Source organism: Folsomia candida, unplaced genomic scaffold, assembly GCF_002217175.1.
Source record: "Folsomia candida strain VU population unplaced genomic scaffold, ASM221717v1 Fcan01_Sc013, whole genome shotgun sequence".
In the NCBI taxonomy this organism is placed as follows: Eukaryota; Metazoa; Arthropoda; class Collembola; order Entomobryomorpha; family Isotomidae; genus Folsomia; species Folsomia candida.
Window position 1 is genome coordinate 722,944 of NW_019091205.1, and position 26,475 is coordinate 749,418.

Consider the following 26,475-nt stretch of genomic DNA (forward strand, 5'->3'; position numbering starts at 1 on the left):
TCATCGGCTGGAAGAATAATCAAAGAATAAATAAAAAAATAAAAACTTCAAAAAAATACTACCAATAATTGCCAGTTGTAATTAAAATTGAACCCCTCGTGCATACCTTGGTATTTACCTTCATAATTTTGTTGCTGCTGTAATTACGTCGGCCGAGAAGGGACCCATGTTGGAGGTAAGTTATTTAGAAAAGAAAAAAGAAACGAACAAAAAATTTGGTAATTTTAAAATAATTAATTATTGCCTATTTTTTCAGCAAGAAGATTTTACGATTACGACGATCACGGCCAGCGGGGATGCTGCCCCCCACGGAAGTCTTGATCAGGACGTAATACAAAATTATTTTGCTCATTAATGTATTTAGATTTACTAAATTCTTTATTTTCGCAAAAAAGTGTAATTTACCTGTACGACAATATCTTATTTCCCGTCGCAACTCATTTAGTAAACTTGCAAGGCTGTAAGAATATGTGTAGTCGCAAAATATGACAAATCTCGCGAATTTACTTTTAAAATGATCCATTTTTTCTTGCATTTAATGACTATGTAATTTTAATTTCTCTCGCTGGTGATGGCGAGGATGACTTTGCAAAATACAAACTTGCAAATAATCCTATCAGTTTCTAGTAAAAGTTTAGCTAAATTCCGAAACTTCATTGCTCAATTTCCAAGATATCCAAAGGTTGACGGAAGTATGCTCATAATTTAAAATATACATTTAAAATATTTATTCCTCAGGTGATTGGTCAAGTTTGCAAATTCCTTGCCACCTCAGACATCAAGAATTGTCGGCTTGTCTCGTCTTCCTGGAATTATGAATGTACTCCTGTTCTTAAAGCAAGGACGAGAACAAGACTCGACCTATCGCCCGGATATGATGAGAATGGTCATTATTTTGAATTCGGTTTGTGCGACTGGGACATTTTGGACGTCGTGAAGAAGATGAAGTTCTGTCCGGTCAATGTTTACCTGGGGGTTCCATCTGCCCACCATTACGTTCTGCCTGACGTGGATTTCGCCATATTTCCGTCCATCAACAATTTAAAATCAATCATTGTACAGTTTCCCGCCCGGCATGAGTTTCCTTGGCAGATGAAGTTATCCACAAATGTTATCATGTCGTCGTCCACGACTTTGGAAGAATTGGAATTTGACTGGATGGAAGATGAAAGATCCCAGGATTTCCCGTCACTTCGCGGAATCGTGTTTCCGAAATTGATGAATTTAATGGTCAAAAGTAACTTCAATTCTTTTCGTGACAATCCTGTCCAACGAATTGGCCAAGCTATTGTGGCATCATTCCCAAACCTGAAATATCTCGAGATCAATTGTGACTACTTAGAGGACGGACTATTGCCAAATTTTCCAAGGTAATTTTAACATTCTATCTGACAATCGAGGTCTCCCGACATTTGTTCATAAACCATTCCACGACTCGTGATTTCCCGACCACACGAGCCTGTTATTCTTCTGCTCTTTTCCTGCAGCGTTGAAATCGCCAATCGTGAAACGTAACGTGTTGAGCGAAGTAGTGCCGATTTTGTCGCAAATTTTGTATTGCATTGGGGTATTTGCATCCGACGAGGAGAAAATACACAATAAATTTGAAGAGTCGAATTTGTCAAATTAACCGGAATTTTTTCCTCTTCGTATGCAAATATATCCGCCAAACGTGACCACTGGCCCTACCCCTGTCTTTCCTAATTAAATTTATCCATCGTAAATATGTAATTTTGATTAAATTGGTTTCAGGTCCCTGACTGGTTTACAGGTGATCGGATATTTCGACACGGCTAAGCTTGAATGCCTCTTGAAAATTCCGGCCACTTTGAAGAAATTTGTCCTCGGGAATTGTGACACTTATCTGTAAATTGACGATCGAGTGGATGAGCTATAGCTCATTGTTGGTATACCAACAATATTGTACGAATTATTAAGCAAGCACGCCGCCACGTTGGAAGAACTAGAAGTCCGCATGGAATGGTTGAATGAAGAGAGAAAAATACTGGAATGAAATTTCCAGTATTTCCCGTCTTGAAGAAACTCCACATGGATAATTGTGAAACATTGTCAAAAATCGTGTTCGAAACGTACCCGGGATCAGGATATTTTGGACCGATTACTTACGCTAAAGGTTTCCCGGTCTTGGAAATTTTGAAGATTTGCGGTGATAAGGGGGAGCCGTCCAGAGTGGAGTCATTCCTTCCGCCGAAGGTTCCTCGTCAAGTGGTCGAGTCTGTGGAGGAGGTTGATGCAGGGTTTGGAAAACCCCGGGGTTTTTGTAGAAAAACCCAACCCCTGGGGGTTTTCCGGGGTTTTTGGGGTTTTTGTGGGTTTTTGGGTTTTTGTGGGTTTTTGTGGGTTTTTGTAGATTTTGGGGCAGGTTGAACCAGAATTCCTAAAATTATATATTAGAGATAAACTAATTTTATATACAATTTTAACATGCAATTTTAACCGTTATCATTGATTTGGACTGTTACATCGAAAATTTATGTTTGACATGTAAATCTGGATATATGCAATGATATTTGGAAATTCAAGTCGCAAATGAAGATTCTCAAAATTTCAAGATGAAGTAGAAAAGTTAATTAGCATTGATCTACGTTGTAGTTTAAGGGATTTTGTTTCAATCTACCTCAAAATCCTACAAAAACCCCGGAAAAACCCACAAAAACCCACAAAAACCCGCAAAAACCCCATTAAGCATTAGGGTTTTTCCGGAGATTTGATACCCCAAAAACCCACAAAAACCCCAAAAACCCCAACCCACAAAAACCCGGGGTAGCGAACCCTGGGTTGATGTCAACTTTTTTGGTTATTGGACAGAAGATTCAGACACAGTGGAACAGGCTCAGATATTCGTGCGACTTTTGACGCTTTTTCCTAATTCGAGAGATTCTGTTATCCAACGTTTAGAGGAGATACTTCAAATTAATTGAGCTGAAAATTATTGGAAACTGTGCTATTGAAAAAATTGGGAATGGATATTTAGAATTGTGTAGTTTAATTAAGCAGGAAATTGTGGGAAGTGTGTTTAAAAGTCATTTAAAATAATTGGGCTGGGTATTTATTAATTATATACAAATTTCTGGTGCAGGGTCGTAATTTATTCGAAATTCTATTTATTTTGTCTCATTAAGTAATAATATGGATGTGTAAAAATGAAGTATCGAATGGAGCAAATAAATACATGGGTAAAAATTTTGAAAAAATAGCGACAAAACAGAGGAAATTGCTGTATTGTTCCGTGCCCTGACGATTCATAAGCTTTCTAGACCCACCTCCCCCTTCAACATATATTTGCAAATACCATTAAAGGCTTAGCCACCCCTTCTCCCCCTCTCGCATTACATAGTTTACGAACGGCCTATTAAATATATAAATGCGACCTTCCACAGTGCACAAACAGTCGGGTCATTCATCAAATTTTATTTTACATAATATGCATCAGAATTAATACAAATTTAGCAATTTTGCCCTCTTATTAATTTTACACCAATCCATAATTTGATCATTGTTGTAGTATTCTCTGAGTGAAGACGGCCTTGAAAGGGTACGGCTTAATGGAGAAGCCGAGCCTCAAGTCTAATCTTGGCTTAGGTTCACCTTCCAAACTCGAGATTTTGTACCGCTGCAACATCAAGGTCAGGAGACTGAAGGATACAAATTTGGAGTGAATTTCTCCCGGACATGCCCGTTTTCCTGATTGTACATGCAAATTAAAATGTATATTCAAATTAAAATTTAACACTATGCAAATTCTTCGGAAGCATACCCAACTGTGCAAACTTTGCAAAATTATTATTATGACAAACTGCCTCGTCTTTCTTATCTAAAGTTTACATACTTACGGAAGAAATTTTCTTCACCGTAATTACTGAATGAGAAGGAAATAATATTTTTCGTATTAACAATTTCGCCAGCTTGGTTGATAAATCGTTCGGGCCTGAACACTTCGGGATGGCCCCAAACTTTCTTGCCCTCGTAGTACAGCCGCATATCGATCAGGATCACGGTGTCCTGAGAAGCTCACAAATTAAATACGTGTAATTTACACGGTGTAGTAAAGGTACTTATGTGAATATGTAAATTATTTACTACCTATGGGTACGCTTAATGATGCAAAGATGGGGCAATCTATTGAAAACTCGATGACCGACCCAGGACTTAACACTGGCATTTTATGTACATACACTGGAGAGCAGATGTGAACGCCCAAGAGAAAGCTCACCATTTAAATGCTAATAACTTTTTAAAGATAACAAATTTTCCGGAATTTTTTTTTGCATTTTGTATACAATTTAATATTCAATGAATAAGTATCAAATAGTCTACATCAAAATGTATAGTTTTCGTCACAAGTTCGTAGTTTTGAAAAAAAGTGAAAACAGAGGGTGCATAAGTGATCGCCAAAATGAAAACAACATATAATATTTCAACAGTTTTCAATTTTAACCGAAAGAATTGACAATTAATATGCTGTTGGACCTCCATTCGACAATATAACAGCCTGACAGCGACGTTGCATGGACGCAACCAATGTCTTAGTGACGTCAGGGTCGACGGTACTGAACGCCGCGGAGATTTTTTCTTTCAGCTCAGCTTTGCTCGAAATTTTGTGTTTTCGGATCTCTCTTTCGATGTGGTCCCACAAATGCTCAATAGGATTGAGATCCGGGCTTTGTGGAGGCCATTCAAGAACTTTAATTTTGTTAGTTCTAAAGAATTCCCAAGTGGACTTGGCCGTGTGCTTAGGATCGCGGTCCTGCTGAAAGGTGTAGCGTCTTCCAAGGCTAAGTTTGGCTGCTAATTGTTTCACGTTTCTCTTCAGTATTTCTTGGTACACAAATTGGTTCATGGTAGTGTTGATGAATTCGTGCGTACCGGTCCCAGCGGAACTGAAACAGCCCCATATCATGACACTTCCTCCGCCATGCTTCACTGTAGCGTTGAGATTTCTCAGTTTAAGAGATTCTCCGACCTTTCTCCATACCCTAGCCCTGCCATCCGACCCGAAAACATTAAATTTACTCTCATCGGACCACAAGATTGATTCCCAAAATTTTGAATCACTGTTTACATGCTGTCTTGCGAAAGCCAATCTTTTCTTCTGGTTCGTTTTTGATATGTAGGGCTTCCTCCTGGCTCTAAAATTTTTTAGGCCACTACTTTTCAAAACTCTCGAGATTGTCCAACGACTAGATACTTTTCCAACATCATTTTCCATTTCACCGTAGACCATCGGAGACGACAGTTTTGGATTTCTGGTCACTTTTCGAACAATCATTTTCTTCTCGCTTGCGTTGAAGGTTGGTGGTCTTCCTCCTCGTTTTCTATTCTCGATAGATCCCGTTAATTTGTAACGTAAAATGATGTCACGGACGGTTGAGCGAGATTTTTTGACCAAATCAGCAATTTCTCGTTGCGTCTTCCCCCCATTTTCGTAGTGCTGAATGACCAGATCCCGAATGGCGATTGTTGTTTCTTTTCTTGGAGTTTTTCTTCTCGGAGACATTGTATTATCTGGGGTGGAATTATTTAAAATATAAGTCAATAGTAGGTGTAATAAAAAGTTAAAAAAAATGTTATCTTACTTTCGTAATTTTAAAACTGCAATTACTTGAATTGTTTTGGCGATGACTTTTGCACCGCTCCTCGTTTCTTAATTTGGCGTCACAGGTGCGTTCAGAGCGAAAAATAATCATACACCAATTTTTCTGTGGTGAATGTTTATGTATTAATTTGTCTTCAAAATGAGATAACCACCTTTCAAAAATCCCCCGCACTTATTGAGAAACTATGATCTAAATTGTGCTCGTGGTTTTGGGCGTTCACATCTGCTCTCCAGTGTAGATATATTCATGTAAACTAAACGTGTTTGACTTGTTTGAAGATGGCAATGACGGCGTGCTTGTAGCAGTTGTCGATTTTACGCTGTACCGAAAAATATGAAATGCACATTAAATACTTATTGAGGGTACTCAAGCATTGAGGGCATTACTACGTATCCTTAGTAACATAAAATAGTTTACTTAGGGAAAAGTAGGGGTCAAACTTGACAAAAATCGTGACCTTACGGATGCGATTTTTGATGATTACATCTTTGTGATCAAGATTTTATACCCGCCGTAACTTGCATATCTTACGATACGAAGAATACTAAGGATACGGAGAAATGGTGAATACTCTCATGGCTTATCTATTTGTACACAAGCACATACCTATTTAATTAGTGGTACTAATTAGATAAAATGCGATTAAAGTAGTACTTCAAATAGATGAACCAGCTTAGTAACTTTTTATTTATTTTAGACGTACAAACAAAAATGTTTGTCTTTATTTTGCAAGGGTTAAGCACGAACAGAATTTTTTTCTATGCAAAGCGGACTGAACAAGTCGGCGTCCCTTTCTATTTAATGGGCCATCCAAACATTCTATGGTTTCGATGCAATAGATGCTTGTCAGAAGCTTGTTTCTTCTCGAACGCTTAGCTACAAATTCGTGCTACTTATATAAAAAATAATCAATTGCGATTATCAGATACATAAGGTTAGGTGTAAAAATGATAACATGTGCTTTGCACGCTGTGTCGCCTTTTACTTATTTTTAGGCCGGAATTTGGCCTCAGGTTTGAAGGTGAGAATAGAATACTGGGAATGAGCATAGACCAAGAAAAGGTTCATGCAAAGGCAGACTTACATAATTACATATGTAAAGAATCTTAATCATATGCATGTAAATGTCACATGTCTCTTACAGTGGCCGCGGAAGCTGTGGGGATATGTGGGGACATTAACATTGTAGGATAGGGGAGGGGTTTGCATACCATGGACATATAATGGGGACATCGAATAACCGTGGGGACATTGTCCCTCTGTCCCCTTCGGTCGGCGGAAAGTACAAACCCGCTCAATACAAACCCGGATCATTACAAACCTCGCTCATTACAAACCCTGATCATTATAAACCCAGGGCACATAATCCCAAACATTAAGTTCGTAAAATGTCTAAATATTCAAAGAAGTGTTCCCAATGTTTTTTTAAATAGGATTTCATGAATTCATTTTAAAAATTTGATTTTAGACTTCTCAAAGCATCCGATTTGTAAAAACATATTTTGAATATTTGATTATTTTAGAACTCACCACCTTTTCGGGTTTATAGTGTCCAGGGTTTGTAATGCGCAGGGTTTGTAGTGAGCAAGGTTTGTAATAAGCGGTTTGTAAGGAGCCGGGTTTGAAAGGAGCGGTTTGTAATGCGGGGTTTGTAATGAGCGGTTTGTACTTTCCTACAATCGTCCCCTTCAGCTTCCGCGGCCACTGGTCTCTTATCATTTAGCTGTCTCACTCAGACAGGTTCGTTCACCTCGTTAATACTAATACCTACCAGCATTAGCGACGACCTACTCTCCATCCATGTAGGATTGAACTTTTACAGAAATTGAGAATTCTGAGAAACTATGCCACTTCCAGTCTCAAATTCCCTCAAATAATGCTGACGAGGAACTTTGAGACTGGGAGTGGCATAGTTTCTCAGAATTCTCAATTTCTGTAAAAGTTCAATCCTGCCTGGATGTAGAGTATGTACGTATATAAATGAGACAACGTGGTGGTGGTGGCGGATTGCGGGAGAACTTTTACTTTGTCCGTTTCATCATTTGCTGGGATAATTAATCACAAAGAGAAATATAATTTATTTAAACTTAAAAAAATACTACAAATTGCTAGTTGTAATTAAAATTGAACCACTCGTGCACACCTTGATCCTTACCTTCATAATTTTGTTGCTGCTATAATTATTCCGCGGAAAAAGGACCCATGTTGGAGGTAAGTTATGCATGGAAAAAAGAACACACATTTTTATCATTTTAAAATAATTACTGAATATTTTTTAATAGCAAGGAGATTTCATGGCCGGCGGGATGATAATGTAGTTCCTGCCCCCCACGGAAGGCTTGATGGCGACGTAATAAATAAAATTATTTTGCTTATTAAAAAAAATTTACAAAAAAAAATTTACAAGTTTTTTTACACTTTCTTACATACTTACATTCTCGCAGGTAATTGGTTACGTTTGCAAATTTCTCACGGTCAAAGACATCAAGAAGGCTCGACTTGTCTGCTGATTTTGGAATTATAAATGTATTCCTATTCTAAAAGCCAGGACGAAAACAAGACTCAACTTATCGCCTGGCGTTTCCGGTTTGGGCGGCTGGAGTATTTCAGAGGTCAAGGACAAGATGAAGTTCAAGCCGGCCAATATTTATCTGGGGATTCCATCTCTCCATCGTTGCCCCATATCACCCAAGGATTACGCCGAATTTCCTCCAATCACCAATTTAAAATCGATCATTGTCCAGTATCCAGCCCAGCCTGCGTCTCTTTGGCAGAGAGACTTATCTGCAAATATTATCTCGTCGTCGTCCAGGACTTTGGAAGACTTGGAATTTGACTGGATGGGAGGTGAGAAGCTCCTAGATTTCCCGGCACTTGGAGGAACCGTCTTTCCAAAATTGGCCAAGTTAAAGGTCACACGTTATTTTGATCCTGATAACGGGGCTGTCCAACGAATTGGTCACGCTATCGTGGCTTCATTCCCTAACCTGGAATATCTCGTGATCAATTGTGACTACTTAGCCATCTTTTCCGTGGCTGGACAATTGCCAAATTTCCCGAGGTAAGTGACACATTCTAAGATGTAAAAAACGGAACGATTTTTTCCCTAAGAATGGCAAGTGCTCCACGATTTTGAGTATCAATCGATTTTATCGATCACAAATTTAATTTCTGCAAAAAAACACGATCTGCAAATGCATATAAAGTTGCATCCGGAGAGGAAAAAATGCAAATTTGGAAAGTAACATTTGCCAACTTAACTTTACGACGAGTTTTCTGCTCTTTGGAATCCAAAGTTTGGATACAAACATCTCCGCGAAATGTGACCAATTTGAGATCTCATCTTCCGAAAAATTGATACTACTTAAATTTCCGATCGATTGACACTAATTTGCTCAAAATCTGGGAGCACACGCTGGGTAACCTGCTCCTCTATAACTTCAAAATTTGAATTTGCATATTTCAGGTCCCTCAATGTCTTAAAAGTGACTGGAAATTTCGACACGGCTAAGCTTGCATGCCTTTCCACAATTCCGGCCACTTTGAGAACACTTTTCCTCGGGGATGGCGACACTGAGCTGGAAATTGACGATCGAGTGGATGACGTACCAACAATTTTGTACGAATTATTAAACCAGCAGTCCGCCACGTTGGAAGAGCTACAAGTCAGCATTGAATTGTTGAACGAAGAGAGAATACTGGAGTGGACATTTCCTGTATTTCCAGCCTTAAGGAAACTTTGCATCCCTAATTGTGAAATATTTAGCAGAATTCTGTTCGAGACGGGCCCCGGATCAGGAAATTTTGGACCGATTAATTACGCCATAGGTTTCCCTGTCTTGCAAGTTTTGAAAATTAACACTCATTCCGGGAATTCTGCCAGAGTGCGGTCATTCATTCCGCCGAAGGTTCCTCGTCAAGTGGTCGAGTCGGTGAGGGAGGCTGATATCAGAATTTTTGATCATGCTATAACACAAGATGCACATGTTGTTAAACAGGCCAGGATATATGCCCGACTTTTAGCTCTTTTTCCTAATTCGAGAGATTCTGTAATCGAACGTTTAGAGGTGATACTTCAGATCTGAGCAGAAAATTATTGGAAATGGAATTATTGGAATTCTTGGAATTATTGTGTTGTCATTGAAAGAAAATTGGAATGGATATTTATTTATTATGTATGTATACTAAAATTTCTGGTGAAGGGTCGTAATTTATAAGAAATTATATTTATTTTGTCTCATTAAGTAATTAATATGTGTGTAATGTGAAAATGAAGTGTAAAACGGAGCAAATAAATAAATGGGTACAAATTTTGAAAAAATAGCGACAAAACAGAGGAAATTGCTGTATTGTTCCGTGCCTGACGATTCATGTGCTTTCTTGACCCACCTCCCCCTTGAACATACATATGCAAATACCTTTGGAGGATTAGACACCCCTTCTCCCCCTCTCGTATTACATAGTTTATGAACGGTCCCAAATATATGTACCTATGCGACCTTCCACTTGGGCACAAACAATCTGGACATTGGTCAGATTTTATTGTGCATAATATTCATCATAATTAATACAAATTTTAGCAATTTTGTCCTACTACTAATTTTACACGAATCCATGATCATTGTTGTAGTATTCTCTGAGTGAAGACGGCCTTGAAAGGGTACGGCTTAATGGAGAAGCCGAGCCTCAAGTCTAATCTCGGCTTAGGTTCACCTTCCAAACTCGAGATTTTATACCGCTGCAACATCAAGGTCAGGAGACTGAAGGAGACAAAAGTTGTGTGAACTTCGCCCGGACATGCTCGTTTTCCTGGTGAATGTACGAATATATGTAAATTAAAATGCGGAATTATGTAAATTCTTGACGTAGTGTAAACTTGTACATAAACTTTGTAGTAAATACTAGGTTTACAAAATTATTACCATAATTCACCTCAAAAGCATTTGATGAGTACTTTAGTTTTGCCAAGTTTACACAATTACGGAAGCTGTATAATACTTATTTCCTTAAACGAAATTACCAAATGAGAAGGAAATTATGTTTTTCGTATTAACAATTTCGCCAGCTTGGTTGATAAATCGTTCCGGCCTGAACACTTCGGGATCGCCCCAAACCTTCTTGTCCTCGTAGTGCAGACGCATATCGATCAGGATCACGGTCAGGGTAAGGAAAACCCCCGGGTTTTTCCAATGGAAAACCCATACCCCGGGGTTTTACCTTGGTTTTGGGGGTAGTCGGGGTTTTTGGGGTAGTCGGGGTAGTCGGGGTTTTGGGGCAACCTAAGCCAGGAAAGGTGTGTTAAATTAAGAGACTATTATGCACTTTCAATATCATTTATAAAACGTTTTCTAAATTTACTTTATTTTTTTGGTGCGTTTTATTTATTAAGAAAACTTAAATCTCAGCATACATTTAATGCATCGTTGGAACTATAAGTTGAGACGTCGAAACTTTTAGTTTTATACTAGTAGAAATTATGGGTTATCTAATTAAATTGGCCCTAATATTTTAGTATAATTTACTCAGGTTTTCTAGCTAACCTTTGAGAATTCAATACACGGTAAATCATACATAATTTACTTGCCTTTTCAATTCCAATTCTATTTCTAGTTTCAGTCATAATGGACCCCATTGTAGAGAAACATCTTTCCATGGGACTCGTCGATGCGGGCAGAAGCATTAATTCGCTGGCCAATTTAGAAAATCCAATAGGTAGCTTGGTACCAAGTAATACCCCCATGTGCTCCCACCATTGAGCCCCAGATAGAGATATATCCCCTCGTAAAATTTCTTTTTTCATGAGACGAGCATCATAAAATTTGTCGTCATTTAGTGCCAACTTGATCTGCGCGGACACGTACAACGGATTTTTGTCACCCAGCCAGGTTTGACCTTTCTCTCGGAAGTTGTTGGGTAACCCCTCACCTTAAATATATAAAAGTAAAATTAACAATATATGCACATATGTGTGCGAGAAATGTATGCGTTAGTTGAAAATAAGGTCACAACTGAGGTTTGCGGGTAAAAGTTTTGGGTGACAGAAAGGGTTGTAAAGCATGACAAGGAAGAGGAGGGTCTAAAAATTCATTTTTGCGTGACAAAATTTCGCGATGTTTAATTACCTCTATAATATGGATCTAATAAATAAGCTGCGCATACGACCGGCGTTAGTGCCGATTCCATTCGTTCAAAAAATTTGCATCCAGCAACCCCTTCGAGTCCACAATTGTCCTTGATATTTATCCAGTGATGAACTGCATAACTAACCGTGGCGCTCTCGTGCTGTAACTGTAATAAAAAAATTGAAACTTACACTTCAATTATCATAAATATGACAAACCAAGGAACTAACTTTTGAAATTGCATCAACAATCGGTAGCATGGCCTCCATCACGGTTTCCGCAGATTTATAGAAACATAGATCAGTTAGTGTGGCAGAAATCTCCTTATTGACTCCACATTTCGGGTGTTTAATAATATCCAAATATTTAGAGTGATTTTTGATAAAATTTTGTAAGCAATAGAATTGTGTGTTCCATCTTGTTTCACATGGAAGTACAGGTTGTAGGCCGTCAGATATCTTAAGAGTTTCTCGTGGATATTGTTTGTCGCGAAAAAAGTGTTGAACTTCCTTCACTTTTTTTAGCATATCAATTGATACAACCTCCTTCCCTACGAGATTCAAGTAATGCGTGTTGCACCCATATGTCCAAATTCCTGGTCGAAGTTCCTCAATATTTCTTCTCGTGGATAGCATGGTGGCACAGTTATCAGTTATTACAGCTCCAATATGACATTCAAATTTTTCTTCAGCTATTTCAATTGCTTCAATGGCAAGCTGTGCACAATACTTAGCGTCCTTGGTTTCGGTTTTCGTGGCCACTGCATTTACGTAAATTGACTCTGTTGCTTCAACATTTATGCAATGGGAAATTATGGGGGATTGCTGAATAGCACTCCAACCATCTTGCATGAGTGTTGCAAATTTTGATTTCGCAGTTAGTTTTGACTTTTCTGAAATTTCGGAATAAACTCTGTCCAGAAGTGATCCACCAATTGTTTTCGCTGTTGGAGGTTTAGGCTTCAATAAGTAAGTCAGTTTCACAAATTCCGGATGATCTACAATCGAAAAAGGAAGATTACATGCGTAGACAAATCTTGCCACTTGCATGTCGATTTTATCTTTTTCGTTAGTCAATTTTGTAAACAATGCCGGTAGTTTTTGTTGCGTTTTTACTTCGGTTGATACACTTGGATTTTCCGAGTCGTGTAGGAAAAAAGGCATGTCGTTTTGATGAGTCGAAGGAATTTGTTGATTCACAGGCGTATCTGTTTGTTTGTTACAAACATGCAAATGTTTCTTAAGTCTTTCTACTTTAGCCCACTCAAATGTCTCCCCACATTTTTTACAAGACGCACTTATTTTGTTGTTTAATTTTGTTGTAGAGAAGCATCCCCATACATCATCTTTCTGCTTTCCCCCCTTCTTTTTTACCTGCAATTAGGACCAGAGATTAGTTGCTGAGCATAATAAATTTAATTTGATTTATGTGTGAAAATAGTTATTTTGAAAATTGACGAGAGCAGCAATAATCAAAACCAAGAGAGAACAAAAATCGATTTTGTTCGGAAGATTTGCACAACTTGTAGAGCGCCACATTTCTAATAATATGATTCTGCTCCGCCTTGTGCCTGAACGGGAGAGACTGAAAGTCGCAAACGATTTTTAACTGCCATAAGATTCGTGGCTTTTTCTCAACAGCTTTTTTCAAGAGCATTTTTCGAAATAAATATACAAATTTAAGCTTAAAAAATTAATCTTCTCGAAGTATTAAAAAAATGTTTTCGAATTACGAAAATCTTGTACATGTATTGGTTATAAAGAACTAAATTATTAGAACGGTCGCAATCACAAAAATCATCTCTTCAAACTGTGCAAATCATGCGATTGTGCAAATCATGCGAACAAAAGCGATTTTTTTGTCTCTCGAACTTCCGGTTTGGATTTTTGATTACTGTTACTTACCGAAGCCGGTTTAGATTTCTTTGGGAGAGAAGGTTCATCCGCAGTTTCTTCGTCATCCGATATTTCAATTGCAGGGTGGTCCGGATCAATCTTTTCTTGCTATAGGAAAGATGCTGGCTGGTAGCTTGAATCACTGGGTATTTCTTTATCTGTCGAATCTTAAAAAAATAATGAGCCAATTTAGTCAATTATTCGGGTCGTACTATTAAAATTCCAACATACCATCCTTATTTACATTCCCAACGTCCTCAAGGTCTTCATCTACTCCGCTTTGAATCGTTTGGTCTAAAAATTTATTAACGTGTTTATTTACATGCGATATGATTTAGTAATTTATTTATTTATTAAGATATTCTACCAGGTGAAACCAATCCCAAAGTGAATTGGCTAATTGGTAGGATGTCAATTGTATCGTCAATTTCAAGCGGCCCTTGCTCATCCACATTTTGCGATTCTAGTTAAAATTTTATTTAGTTAAACGATAGATATTTTGAAATAGAATTATTTAAATGTATTTATAAAATGCTGACCTTCCAACACCTCCACAATTTGAGAGGCAGTTAACTTATCATTTGACGAAATTTTTCGTTTCCGAGGCATGTTTAATAACAATTGAGAATACGTAAATAATTAAAAATTAAAATAAACACGGAAAACAACAGCCGGTGATGAACAAAGTTAGCGGCAATATTATTTCAGCATCTAGTCGCTTTGTTAGGTTGAAAACCCCGACTACCCCGACTACCCGTGGGTATTGCTCATATTTGCTACCCCAAAACCCACCAAAACCCCAATACCCCAAAAACCCGGGGTAGCATACCCTGATCACGGTGTCCTGCCAAGATAACAAATTAAATGTGTACACTCTTAAAAATAATGGTACCCTTCTGAAAAGTAAATGCACTCTAAATTTATACTAAATCCGGAGTAACTCTAATTTGATAAAGATTACTCTGGATTTACTATAAATATAAGTAGAAATATAATTCAGGGTGTATTTATGTACTTTTCAAAAAGCTAGCCTTATTTTTATGAGTGCGCATAAAATTAAATATTTTTATAATTTATGTAAATCATATTATTTATTTACCACCTTTTTAATCGTGTAATTCTTGTATTTTATGTCCCAAAGTGCCTTGCGTGGAACGGTGGTCTGTTGAGTCCTCGCGTTCCTGTGCGCTCGAGGAAGAACGCTTGCGTGTAGTACATAATTGGAAATATAATTAATTACCTTAAAATGCATAATACAGTGACAATTTGGGGTTGTGCAAAATGAATGTCACAGATTTTACGTTGTGTATGTACTTTTGTCGATCCGAAAACTTGAGCGGTCTCCCGTCCGGTGCGACGCGTAATATTTCCTGGTACACTTTTTCCTGCACGTGCGGATAAGACACTACAAATAGATAGAGGACGCACGCTTCCATGAAAGTGCTCGTGGTTTCCGTCCCGGCTAAAATCAGGTCCATGAAGATCAACTGGAAGTTGGAACCTGTATTCAGAGAAATGGCGAAGGATTTTGACTACATTTTTTCATATACTCTTAAAAATAATGTGAAAAGGATTAGGAGTATTTCTAAAAGTGCATAAGGTGAAGTAAATATTTTGCTTATTTATTCTCTTACGATTAAATACGTTACTCGGCTCAGTTACACAGTTTTGAACAAAGGCGTCCACCATGTTTGTAGCTGGTTCGGTGTCAGGACTTGATTTTAGTTTGAGTTCGGATTCAGCATACAGATTCTGAAAATTTGAAGGTATCTATTATTGAGGAGGTAATTACCGTAGTATTTTTTTCGCAAAATAACCTGCAAAATATTTTGGGTGTCTCTTTGTTAATTATTGGAAGTAAATTTTCGCGTCTCCTAAATATTCGTAAAATGTCTCATAAATAATATACAAGTTGCCTACATGTAAAACGTCTCCTAAATGAAAAAAAATGTCTCATAAGTATTTACATTTGTCTCATAATTGAGTAAAACCAATTCTTATCATTTTCTACCTTCATATGGTATATGTGCCGCACATCAATTCCATCGAACAGCATCCAAAATACTCCCAGTTTGTTGCCAAAGGTTTTATTTAGATTTTCAAATTAAAGTGACGTCCCAACTGCTCCGATTTGAATCCGGTGACAGCGAGTCGAACGCTGAACATAATCCAAGGAGGAAAGGAAAATCGGTGAGTGGGAGGTGCTCAAGGAGTAAATTTGAAGCCCAGAATTACTTATAGGAGCAAAAAGAGTTGAGATATGTGAACCAATATTCTTCAGAAGGAGAACAAATTTTTAAATATGTGTGTGAAGGATTGTCCTCCCCAAGGATTCAGTCGAAAGCATTAGACAGAGTTTGGAAAGAGTTAAAATGACTGTCTCGACTTCTGGAGGCTGTGGGGGAGGCATTTTTGATAGTATAGAGTTGAATTTTTGCACACACCTATCTGAGGATAACATGATCCTCTGTTCAAATTTTGACCCGCTACTACAAACGGTTCCGGGGTTTATGCAAGGCCAAATTCGTTTACAGTTAAATGGCCAACTCATCTGTATTTACACTCACAGAAAAAACGACACCGAATTGACACCATGCCGGTGTCTATATATGACTCTACCGGTTTGGTGTCAAATTGACATAACGTGGTGTCAATTATGTTGCACACCGTCGCGGTGTCGACCCAACATACCGTTGTAACAATGCCAACACCGCGAACGGATTAGAGGTTGTGCTCAGTTATGTTGCTTTGAGACTACTAGGTAACGATATATGTGCATTTTAATATATGTATGTCACCAGCCGGTGGCAAATCGTCCCCGGATTGTGACAACTGAAATATAACTTTTAACAACAAATATTTTATTTTACATTTAAAAATATTAAGCACTTAAAAAATTAAACAAGTATTTCAAACATATTCACAAGTAACAAGTTATTGTACTCGCACAAATTAAATAATATTTTTTTTCTCCATACCGTATGTACTTTTATAGATAAAAGATTACATTTATCTAACACGGTGATCTAAAATATGCGTAAATCTTCAAATTCAATGAGCTTGGCAACAAGAGATTTAATCATAATTAAATAGGCTGTCGGGTGGACAAATCCTTACTCGTCGGTTTCCTCGTTGGGTTCAGCGTTGAGTTTTAGCTTGCTGGAAACAATAAGTTTTCAAAATAAAAATACACACAGTAAAATAATGTTAATTAAATGAGGGAAAATTAATATATGTTACAGATTTTAACTCACCTAAAGTCAAGAAAGTGGTAGTAGTTCTTAAACGTTTTAAAAACACAATTTTTTCGAAATTAATTGAACACACCAATTAATTTATCCACTTTGTTGATGTTTTTGTGGAGAAGAAGGACAATGGCCGCCAAGCAGAACCGAGCACACAAGGAAAAGACTGACACAATTTTGTGTTAAGCCCAAGTCTTGCTTACTGCGGTAACATCGCATCGTGTCAATTCGACACCATTGCCGGAATATCGCTGAAACCGGTACCGTGTCAACGCGTTTTTTTCGCTCGGTGTCACTTTTACACAACGGTTTGACACTATTTAGTGGAGTTGAGGTTGACACCGAGGGTTGGTGTCAACAAAATTCTTGGTTTTGTTACCAAGTTGCTAAGAGTGTAGAGATACACAAAAGGCTATCTGACATGATCTCTACAAAATATCTGAATTACCAAACGGTTTTTGGTTAGAGAGATTTCTAATGGTTTCTATGTAAAAGCCCATCTCTCAAACTATAGGTGAACATATCTGGCTTCCATTTTAGTGCACTCTGGCAAATTATATGGAGTCAAATTTGGAAGGATATCATTTTTTAATTCCCCAAACCAATGTTCTTATAATAATGGTGTCCAACAAAGGATTTTTTCGGAGGGCCTAGTGCAGAAATAGCCTTCGCGACTATTATCGAGGGACTTAGAATGCTTTTCACTATATAAAACCACTTTTGTCTCATGCTTATCTTTTAAGTCCATTTTGCAGTCTAATTTCGTACTTGCCAAAGTGGATGGCGCTCGGGCATACAACTTATCCACTTTTAAGGCCCCTACATTTTACGACTTTGATGCTAAAAATACTAACGTTTTTTTAAAAATAGTATATTGCACTTTAAGAAACAAAAATAAATCAAACAAGGCTTTGTTAAAACTGTAAATCTGCTAATTATATGAAATAAAGGCAGTTTTTTTATAAAACAGTTTAGGAGTTACTTATGGATTTATATGAGACCGCAAAAATAATATTAGGAGACGTTTTGCATGTAGGCAACTTGTATATTACTTATGAGACATTTTACCATTTTTTAGGAGACGCGTTAATTGCATACCTTAATTATTTTGCGAAGGTTGCTTAGCTAACGGGCGTACACTTTTGGTACGAAAATCTGAACGACTTTCCTGCAGAATATTCGCCGGAGCGAGATATGGGGTAAAAATTATCAAATATTAATGGGGGCTCATTTCAGCAACTTCTGAACATGGGGCAATATCAAAACATTTAAGGGGTCGTTTAATTACATCACTAGGAAAAGCAAGATTTAACCAATTTTGACTGTACAGAGCAAATTAATATCTTTAAACAACTCTTTACAACTAAAACTTTTTGATATATTACTCACCTCGGCGATCTCATGGGAGACAGTGAAAAACGCCATCTGCACATTGTATCCAGTCCAACGAGGAAAAATGTGTCGTAACACGGGGAACGCGGTGACCAATCCGGCAGCAAAGGCGCTGCTGAGAACGAATTTGTTAATATTTTCGGACAAAACGTTAATGAGGGGTTCATCCGCTTTGGAAATCCGACCGACCATTAATTGCCACATGATGGAGAGAATCGCAGGGCTGAAAAGCAATTCGACCTCAACCGCACCTTCCGTCCCCATTTTCTTGTCAATCTCGGTAAATAATGGTTCGAAGATTTCTAAATTTAGCGTGAAATTGAAAAAAAAATGTTAAAATCTACAATACGACAGCCTCAACTTTCTAAATAGACACAAACTTAGGTTGACGGAAAATTATTAACATTGGACTCGATATCTCATCAAAATCATCAAAATCGGAAAATTGATACATAATAACTTACTGCTCTAGAAATTTATTCTTAAATTTTAGATAACGAATTTAAGTCCGTAAATAAATTAATGGCAGCGATATTTATAAAGTTAGGGTCCATAAAAAATTAATTTCATGAGTTCCAATTTTCTGAAGGCTTCTTAAACTAGAAATATATTCTCTCAAAAACGGTCAAAATCCGGAGTGTATATTTTTTAAATTTGAAACGTCCTGCTCGACAAATCAGTCGGCCAGAATTTTAAAATAAATTCTCTGAGCTTAGAAGCGATAACAAAATTGTATGATTTTGAAGATTTTTCTAATTGTAAGTGATGAGTCATAAATAGAGCTCTCCGTTAAACAAATCTTTTATCAAAATATGTGTGGCTTTTACCAACTTACTTGCACATAACCTTCCACTTCTGCAGATTTTCCAAAACCGAGATTTTTTAAAGTTTTGAATGTCCAAATTCTCGATTTTTCCCAAATTTCCCCCTGCGCCGTAACAATGCCCAGATTTTTATTAAAACAGCGCTCCCCCAACATTCCTGACACATCTCGGCCGTAACTCCCCTCTTCCGTGAGCACCGTTTGCATGGCCTCCTTCGACGCTAACACGACTGAAATTATGTGAAAATGGGAAATTAGACATTACTTTTTGCCCAGTTAGAAATTCTCTTACACGGTCAGAAATCTAGTATTAGAAATATTGTACGCAGGTATTGAATTCTCGGTATTAAAGCTGCTACGGTTTGGTATTATAATTATATTTTTCTCTAAAATTTGCTACTGACACGGTAAAACTTAAATACCGAGCTGTTACTACGCGAAATTATTCATCAATACAACTTGGTAATATGGAAAGAATACCCTTGGTATTGTTTTAATATTGGATTTCTTGGAGTGTAGCGCGTGGTAAATATGCATTTGTGTATGTACCTGTTTTTTTAAGTCCCATTTTCACTGTAAATATTTCGCCCCATTTTTCCGACAAAACTCCAAACGTTTTGGTCATGTCGTCCGAAGCTCGAGCCAAATCCAGCAAATTTCCCAATATTGGCAAAGCTCTGGGTCCTGAGATGTCACATTTTCATTTAGATAAATATACATTTTTTTGCACAGTTTGCAAAATATTATACAGTTTTACCTGGAGGTTCATCTTTCGCTTGGTTGTTGTCTTTTATTAAATAACAATATGCCAATAATACCGCTACAACGGATACGACGAGGACCAGAAACATTGCAATTTCGGAATTAAATCAGGAAGAGTGACGATTGACGATGAGTTGGAAATGAAGGATAAGCTTTGTCGGAAATAAAACATTTCGTGTTGCCAATAAAACTTGAACAGAGTTTTATCTGTTTAACATTGAACGGGTGTTGTATTAATTACTTAATAAAATATTTAAATTTCATACCATTTTCCTGGATGTAAAATTTAATTCTATATATTTATTTGCTGTAAGTGATTCATAACAAAGGGCATAAAATCGATTTTTGGCCAACTCAAAGGGAAATCTGAGCAATATTGTTAACTCATTAAGCTAAAGTTGAAGAAATAACCGTGCGGAATTAATTTCCGTTTATTGGGTAAATTAACAGCGGAAGATTTTATAATTTATTGCGATGAGGAAAATGTTATGAGTGTTGTGTACGTGATTGTACATTTGTACACGAAGATAGATATGTATACTTCTTGAAGGAAAGTATAATTTTGTACAATTTTGTATAATAGCCACTTTAATACTTAACTTTATGCACATTTAGATATATGTATACTTACATAAATATGCTCAAAATCGTCTTTCCGTATTAAATTTCCACTGCTTTATGCATATTAAACATGCGCGGAGAATTTGTCTACGTGTACCTCTGGGCTAACCCCCGTTTTCTTCCGCCGCGGTATATGGTCTGGGAATGATTTGGTAACCGACAAATGGGTGAAAATATTAAAAATTTTAATTTTAATTTCAATAAAATGCCCATCTTCTACTGCAAAAATCGTCTCATCGAATTTTATTGTACGTAATGTGCATCATAACGATGTAATTAATATAAATTTTACAATTTTGACTACTGATTTATTTTATTACACTAAGGATAAGCTGCATTCAATTTCATCCTTGTTGCATCGGTCTCTTAGTGAAGACGGCCTTGAAAGGGTACGGCTTAATGGAAAAGCCAAGCCTTAAGTCCAATCTGGGTTTAGGTTCACCTTCCAAACTCGAGATTTTATACCGTTGCAACATCAAGGTTAGGAGACTGAAGGACACAAAAGTGGAATGAATTTCTCCCGGACATACCCGTTTTCCTGGTGAATGTAAATTAAAATGTACATAGAAATTAAAATAATAAAATGTATGTAACACTATGCAAATTCTTCGGAAGCATACCCAACTTTGCAAACTTTGCAAAATTATTACCATTACGATAAACTGATTGGTCTTTCTCATCCAAAGTTTACACAATTACGAAAGCAATATTTCCTTAACAGTTATTACCAAATGAGAAGGAAATTATATTTTTCGTATTAACAATTTCGCCAGCTTGGTTGATAAATCGTTCCGGTCTGAACACTTCGGGATCGCCCCAAACTTTCTTGTCCTCGAAGTGTAGGCGCATATCAATTAGGATCACGGTATTCTGTTAAGATCACTAATTAAATGTGTAAAGGTGCTTAGATGTGTAAATTGCCTACCTTTTTAATTGTATAGTTCTTGTATTTTATGTCCCAAAGTGCTTTACATGGAACTGTGGTTTGTTGAGTTCTCGCGTTTCTGTGCGCTTCGAGGAAGAAGGCTTGCGTGTAGGGCATGCTATTTGAAAAAATCGTTAAATAAAAACGTGAAAATGCATACATATGTGGCGTAAGTTCCCTTGGCACCGGAATACGAAAATGTGTCGTATTGACCCTTGACAACGGAAACGACTATGTGGCGTATTTTCCGTTCCCACCGGCATACGACTATGTGTCGTATCCAGAAAAAAATAGGTCATTGCTCTGCCAAGTATAGTTTTGAGTCAACAATCCGCCATTTGGGCGGGAAGATGAATTGCCTCTTCGGAACCAAAGTTATTAAGGGAGGTAAAGACAATTTAGAGCCAACTGGCTATTTCTAGTTAACACGCCCAGTTTTGAAAACTGCTGTTGCATGAAATTTTCGTCCCATATTTCAACAGCGCTTTCAGATAAAATTAGTGAAATTGTTTTCTCGGATTTAGAACGTCCCAACGACATTTTTGGCGGGAAAACTAACCACTGCAGCCGATGAAATCTCGTTGGGCGGGAAAATTAAGAGATTGTCTGGAAAGTAGCATATAAGTTTCCCGTTAAAATTGAGTTATATTCAAAATGCGCTAGAGTATGGTTTCGAACAGTTGATGCTATAATTATTCATCACCACTGCTGTCAATTTAAAGTCACTGTAAGAAACCGTTTGTTTTCCCGTCCTAAGTATGCGTAAATTCTATGCATGTTAAATCTACAAGAAGCAATTTTTACACATTTTAGTCTAATTACAAAATTATTTATAGCCAATGTCATGAATTGAAAGCCATATTTGCTATGTTTAATTTTCCCGCCCAAATCGGCTTCTGGGGCGCTTGGGGCGCGATAATCGATTTTTGCGAATATATATGTACTATTATGCACGTATTAATCAATGTTTGTGCAACTTTCCATGCAATTACAATCATTTTTAAATTCGGCGTGTTGGCTATTTTCGGCTATAAACATTAGTGTTTCGCAAAAATGCACAAAGGCAAATTACAACTCAAAATCCTTTCCCAAATGGTTATTCGCAACAACTTTCATAAAAAAGTGTCCTGAATAATTCCGGTGGGAACACCGTTTTTTAATTGATCTCCCAGTAATTAACGTCCTGCAGTAGGTGAAAATTTCGGGGTCAAGGGAAGAAAAATTCGCCGTTACTAGGGGTGAAAGGTATGAAAATATTCTTCTCTCAGGATTGAAGTGGTTAACAATTTTTTCCTTTTTATGGTAAACTGGTCTTAAATGCGTCTACACACGTGTACGTAACAGTTTATTTATGTACTTATGCAAGTGCATATGTATGTTAGGATTGCATAATGCAACCCTTGCATACACAACATAAGGATTCTAAAACAATTTTCCTTATTTCAAGCAAATTTTTGTAAACTGCATAATACATAATTCTGAATTTATTTATTGGACAAATGCAAACATTTGGTAAAAATGTGTTACCATCCTAGACTTTAATAAATTAGGCAACAGAGTCACATACATATATAAGGGGCACTCTTAATTCCTGACCATCACATTCCAAAAGATAGCTAGAACGAGCATATAGAATTATATTTTGCAAGCCAAGATGAATATCCGACCAGAAGCTTACGATAAAAGGAACACAATGCAGTTTGTAGAGGGCAAAGCATTAATTCGACAAATTTTATCCGATTTCCCGACAAGGTAAGGGTATTTTAATATCATTCCAATTTTCAGCTTCCGCGTTTTATTAATCATCCAGTGGTTCAACTAAAAAAAATCTGCTATGAAAGTTGTTTATCATTCACGGAAGATTTAGTAAGATAGGGAATAACACAACATAAGTCTCATACAAAAGTATGTATGTATGTATTCCGGTCATGACATAATGTCAGTTTTCTAAGGGTGCGTGGTTTTCTATAAACAAAATCAATATGTGATTTTAAATTGAGAAAATCAAGAATTCCAACGTTTTTGGTGGACATTTTAAAAGTATTTTAAGGAACATATTGTAATTTTTAGGAAGTTTCCCATAATTCTGGACATTGGTTGCGGATCAGGAAATCTGACTCGTTTCATGGCCAAATTACTTCCACACGACGTCATCCTTGGCATCGACAACGACCCGGATATGGTCAAATTTTCCGAAATTAATTACCCCACCCCAGAAACAATCAGCTACATGTGTCAAGACATTTGCCTACCGTGGGATCAACTTGCCCCGGAATTAACCCGACTCGCCGGACAGGTGGACTTAATCCTATCGAATATGACGCTCCATTGGGTCACCGATGTTGGGAAAGCCTGCAAAAACTTTGAGCACCTGCTAAAACCCGGGGGCGCATTTTACTTCACGGTGATGGGCGTAAAACCGATTTCAATTTCTCGGGAAAAACAATGTTTAAAGCGACAAAAAAGTGTTTCGGGGCAAATGACCGAAATCGAGGGTATTTTGAACCGAGATGAATTGCTGGTAGGGCGATCAGAACTGCGGCATCATCGCTGTCAATACAGTGCCGAAGAGTTTGACGTCCTCGCCCCCGTGATGTACAAAATGTACTACAACTTGATTAATAAAGTGGAATTCTCAAAATTGGGTAAAATCGGGCAGGACGCGGTTCGGCAAGAAATTCGGGACGGAGTCCTTGCTCAGTACGGGTTCGATGTGGAAAACGAGGGGGAAAATTATGTATTCGGTTCGGGAAAGGGGGCTTGGTTTTGTTACGATGTGTATACAATTCAAGGAAGTAAGAAAGTTGGGGAAATTTCTGAATAGATAAAAATAGGGAAATTTAAAAATTAGTAGCTTTGTTAATAATTGTTAAATAGATAGATTAAACTTACTTAAACATATAGTTCATTTTTGCATAAGCACTATCTGCGGCTCTGTTGTGGATTACGATTGTAATTTTTAAAAATTGGTCGCTAAAAGAATTTCCGAAGGGTTGGTCATGAATAATATTCATGATAAACTTTTTAGTTTTTAAATACATATCTACTTCAGAGGATTAATTACATATTACGTAATTAATCGTCTGAAATCTGTTATCTGTTAGCTTAAAGGGTGCCAAATAAGGGTGCCAATTAAACCACCCAAGAAAAATATTGTTTCTTCCAAAGAAAATTAATATTTTGTTCCAATTGTAGATCTTGCAATTAATTATTTTTTTATTCCAAGATTTTTAGAATAAATTCCAAACAAATACTAAAAATCTCAATGCATTAAATACAAGATTTAAAATATATATCGTTGGTAATTGAAATTAAATTTCAAGTTAATATTCTTTATCAAGGCGTTATGGTGCGAACATTAAAGGAAGAGTACAATTTTTGCTAGCCAGGGACCAGTCCTTCGAACCCAGGGTTCGCCACCCCGAGTTTTTGGGGGTTTTTGTGGGTTGGGGTTTTTGGGGTATCAAATCCTCAGAAAAACCCTAATGCTTAACGGGGTTTTCGCGGGTTTTCGCGGGTTTTTCCAGGGTTTATGTAAAAATTTGGGGCGGATTGAAAAAAATCCAAATTAACCCACAAAAACGCCCAAGAACCCGGAAAAATTCCCGGGGTTGGGTTTTTAAGAACCCTGTATCGTACAAGCCATCACATTGATTAGGGTATTCAGTTTTGAAGTAATTTAGAAAACCTACTCCAAGCAACTTTGTGGGTCATTTTAAGATGGCATTAATGCCATCTTGGTAGTTAATGACAACACATTTGGGTGGAAAAGACCCCCACTGGCCAACCACTTTGCCGATAATTCACATCTTCGAACTCAGCCTTACTTTTGACCCGAAGATCTAGTATACAAAATTTCAAGTCGATAAAATGTGTTTAAAGAGAGTTATTGTGCGTAGACAGACGGACGGACAGACAGATCTATAAGGCCATCTTAAAAGGCCTAAAAACCTTTTGCAAATTTCAAATTCAGCACCACTTTCAACTAGCTGCATTGAACAAAGTTGGCCTAATGATCGAATTGGTGGCCCTTGTGTTTTTTCTCAGCGTAGACAAATAATTATTTAGCTGGACGTTTAAGGGAATCTCATGGTATATGGTTCTCATCTCATATGGTTTGGTTTGTACATGTGGTCAAAGCATATCATGCAAATTTAGGCTTGTCTGATAACTAAATTATTAAATAAAGCTCGAATTATTCATCATTGAATATTTTACTATTTCTTTGGAATGTTTTATATTTTATTTGGAGAAAAAAATTAACTCGATTGCAGATTTCATGATTGCAGAAAATTATTAATCTTCTTTGGAACAAAATATTATTTTCTTGGGCGCAATAAATTTGACCCTTAAGAATTTAGCATATCAATTACTTAATTAAATTATAAATTATAAATGCTGGAAAAATTACACAAAAACAACAACCAAATTTTGAAATACAAGCCAATTAAGAAATTTTGATTCCTTAACCAACATAGGGGATAGAATCCACGTGGTAATTCTGATTTTACAAACACACTAAAATAAAGATTTAAGAATACACTTTTCGACTGGAACGGTTGACGATTTGCGGATCTCTCCTACAAATGATTCCCTACCCATGAACTTCTATCCATTATTCCCTACCCGCAATTATCTCCCACCCATGAACTCCTATCTATTATCTCCTACCCGTGATCATCTCCCGATCGGGTCCCGAGTCGTACAAGAGTAAGTCTGCTCCCCCTTTCGACTTCTGAAACGAGACAGGTAAAACAATATCCTCGCGCCGATGAGGCTGGACAAGGGATCCTGAGCCAGCAGCACGTACATCTCTGATTGTTCTTTTCAGATTTTGTTTTAGAGGAAGGACCCCTCCCTTGAACTGCTGCTGACACATGTTCCACGTTTCAAGAAATTATGCTTGCTGGTTGATCATTAGTATGTAGAACTGGCGTCGTGACGGATCTTTGTTCGAATTTGACGAAGCTCGACATCGATGGAACTTGCAGGGTGATTGTGAGTTCCCATTTCACAAATGAGGGTCACGTTATCCAGGCAGGTCGACGTGTGCGTCCTGGCGGGACATTTTC

General features: G+C 37.3%; 2 protein-coding genes and 1 long non-coding RNA gene across 3 annotated transcripts; 2 read left to right on the top strand and 1 right to left on the bottom strand.

Annotated features, from left to right (window-relative positions):
* Nucleotides 1-2,263, top strand: LOC118437389. Its single transcript, XM_035856358.1, has 4 exons — nt 1-175; nt 257-328; nt 739-1,370; nt 1,753-2,263. Exons 1-4 carry the CDS (start codon nt 167-169, stop codon nt 1,868-1,870), a joined length of 831 nt encoding a protein of 276 aa, XP_035712251.1. The 5' UTR covers nt 1-166; the 3' UTR covers nt 1,871-2,263.
* A 1,156-nt stretch (nt 2,264-3,419) lies between these two features.
* LOC118437370 lies at nt 3,420-4,541 on the bottom strand. Its single transcript, XR_004836057.1, has 3 exons — nt 4,105-4,541; nt 3,855-4,023; nt 3,420-3,705 (listed from the first exon to the last, which is right to left on the bottom strand). It is a non-coding gene; the product is annotated as an uncharacterized LOC118437370 (long non-coding RNA).
* Nucleotides 4,542-7,606: 3,065 nt separating this feature from the next.
* LOC118437514 lies at nt 7,607-9,927 on the top strand. The gene is made up of 4 exons (XM_035856564.1): nt 7,607-7,829; nt 7,901-7,968; nt 8,063-8,679; nt 9,085-9,927. The coding sequence occupies exons 3-4, from the start codon at nt 8,243-8,245 to the stop codon at nt 9,701-9,703; spliced, it is 1,056 nt and encodes a 351-aa protein (XP_035712457.1). The 5' UTR covers nt 7,607-7,829; nt 7,901-7,968; nt 8,063-8,242; the 3' UTR covers nt 9,704-9,927.
* Nucleotides 9,928-26,475: the final 16,548 nt, after the last annotated feature.

Bases quoted from the DNA above. Each gene is read 5' to 3' on its own strand.
- LOC118437389 (XM_035856358.1), top strand. The intron at 329-738 runs GTAATACAAAAT...TTTATTCCTCAG, and splicing joins ACGGAAGTCTTGATCAGGAC to GTGATTGGTCAAGTTTGCAA. The intron at 1,371-1,752 runs GTAATTTTAACA...AATTGGTTTCAG, and splicing joins CTATTGCCAAATTTTCCAAG to GTCCCTGACTGGTTTACAGG.
- LOC118437514 (XM_035856564.1), top strand. From the start codon at position 8,243: ATGAAGTTCAAGCCGGCCAATATTTATCTGGGGATTCCATCTCTCCAT. The intron at 8,680-9,084 runs GTAAGTGACACA...TGCATATTTCAG, and splicing joins CAATTGCCAAATTTCCCGAG to GTCCCTCAATGTCTTAAAAG.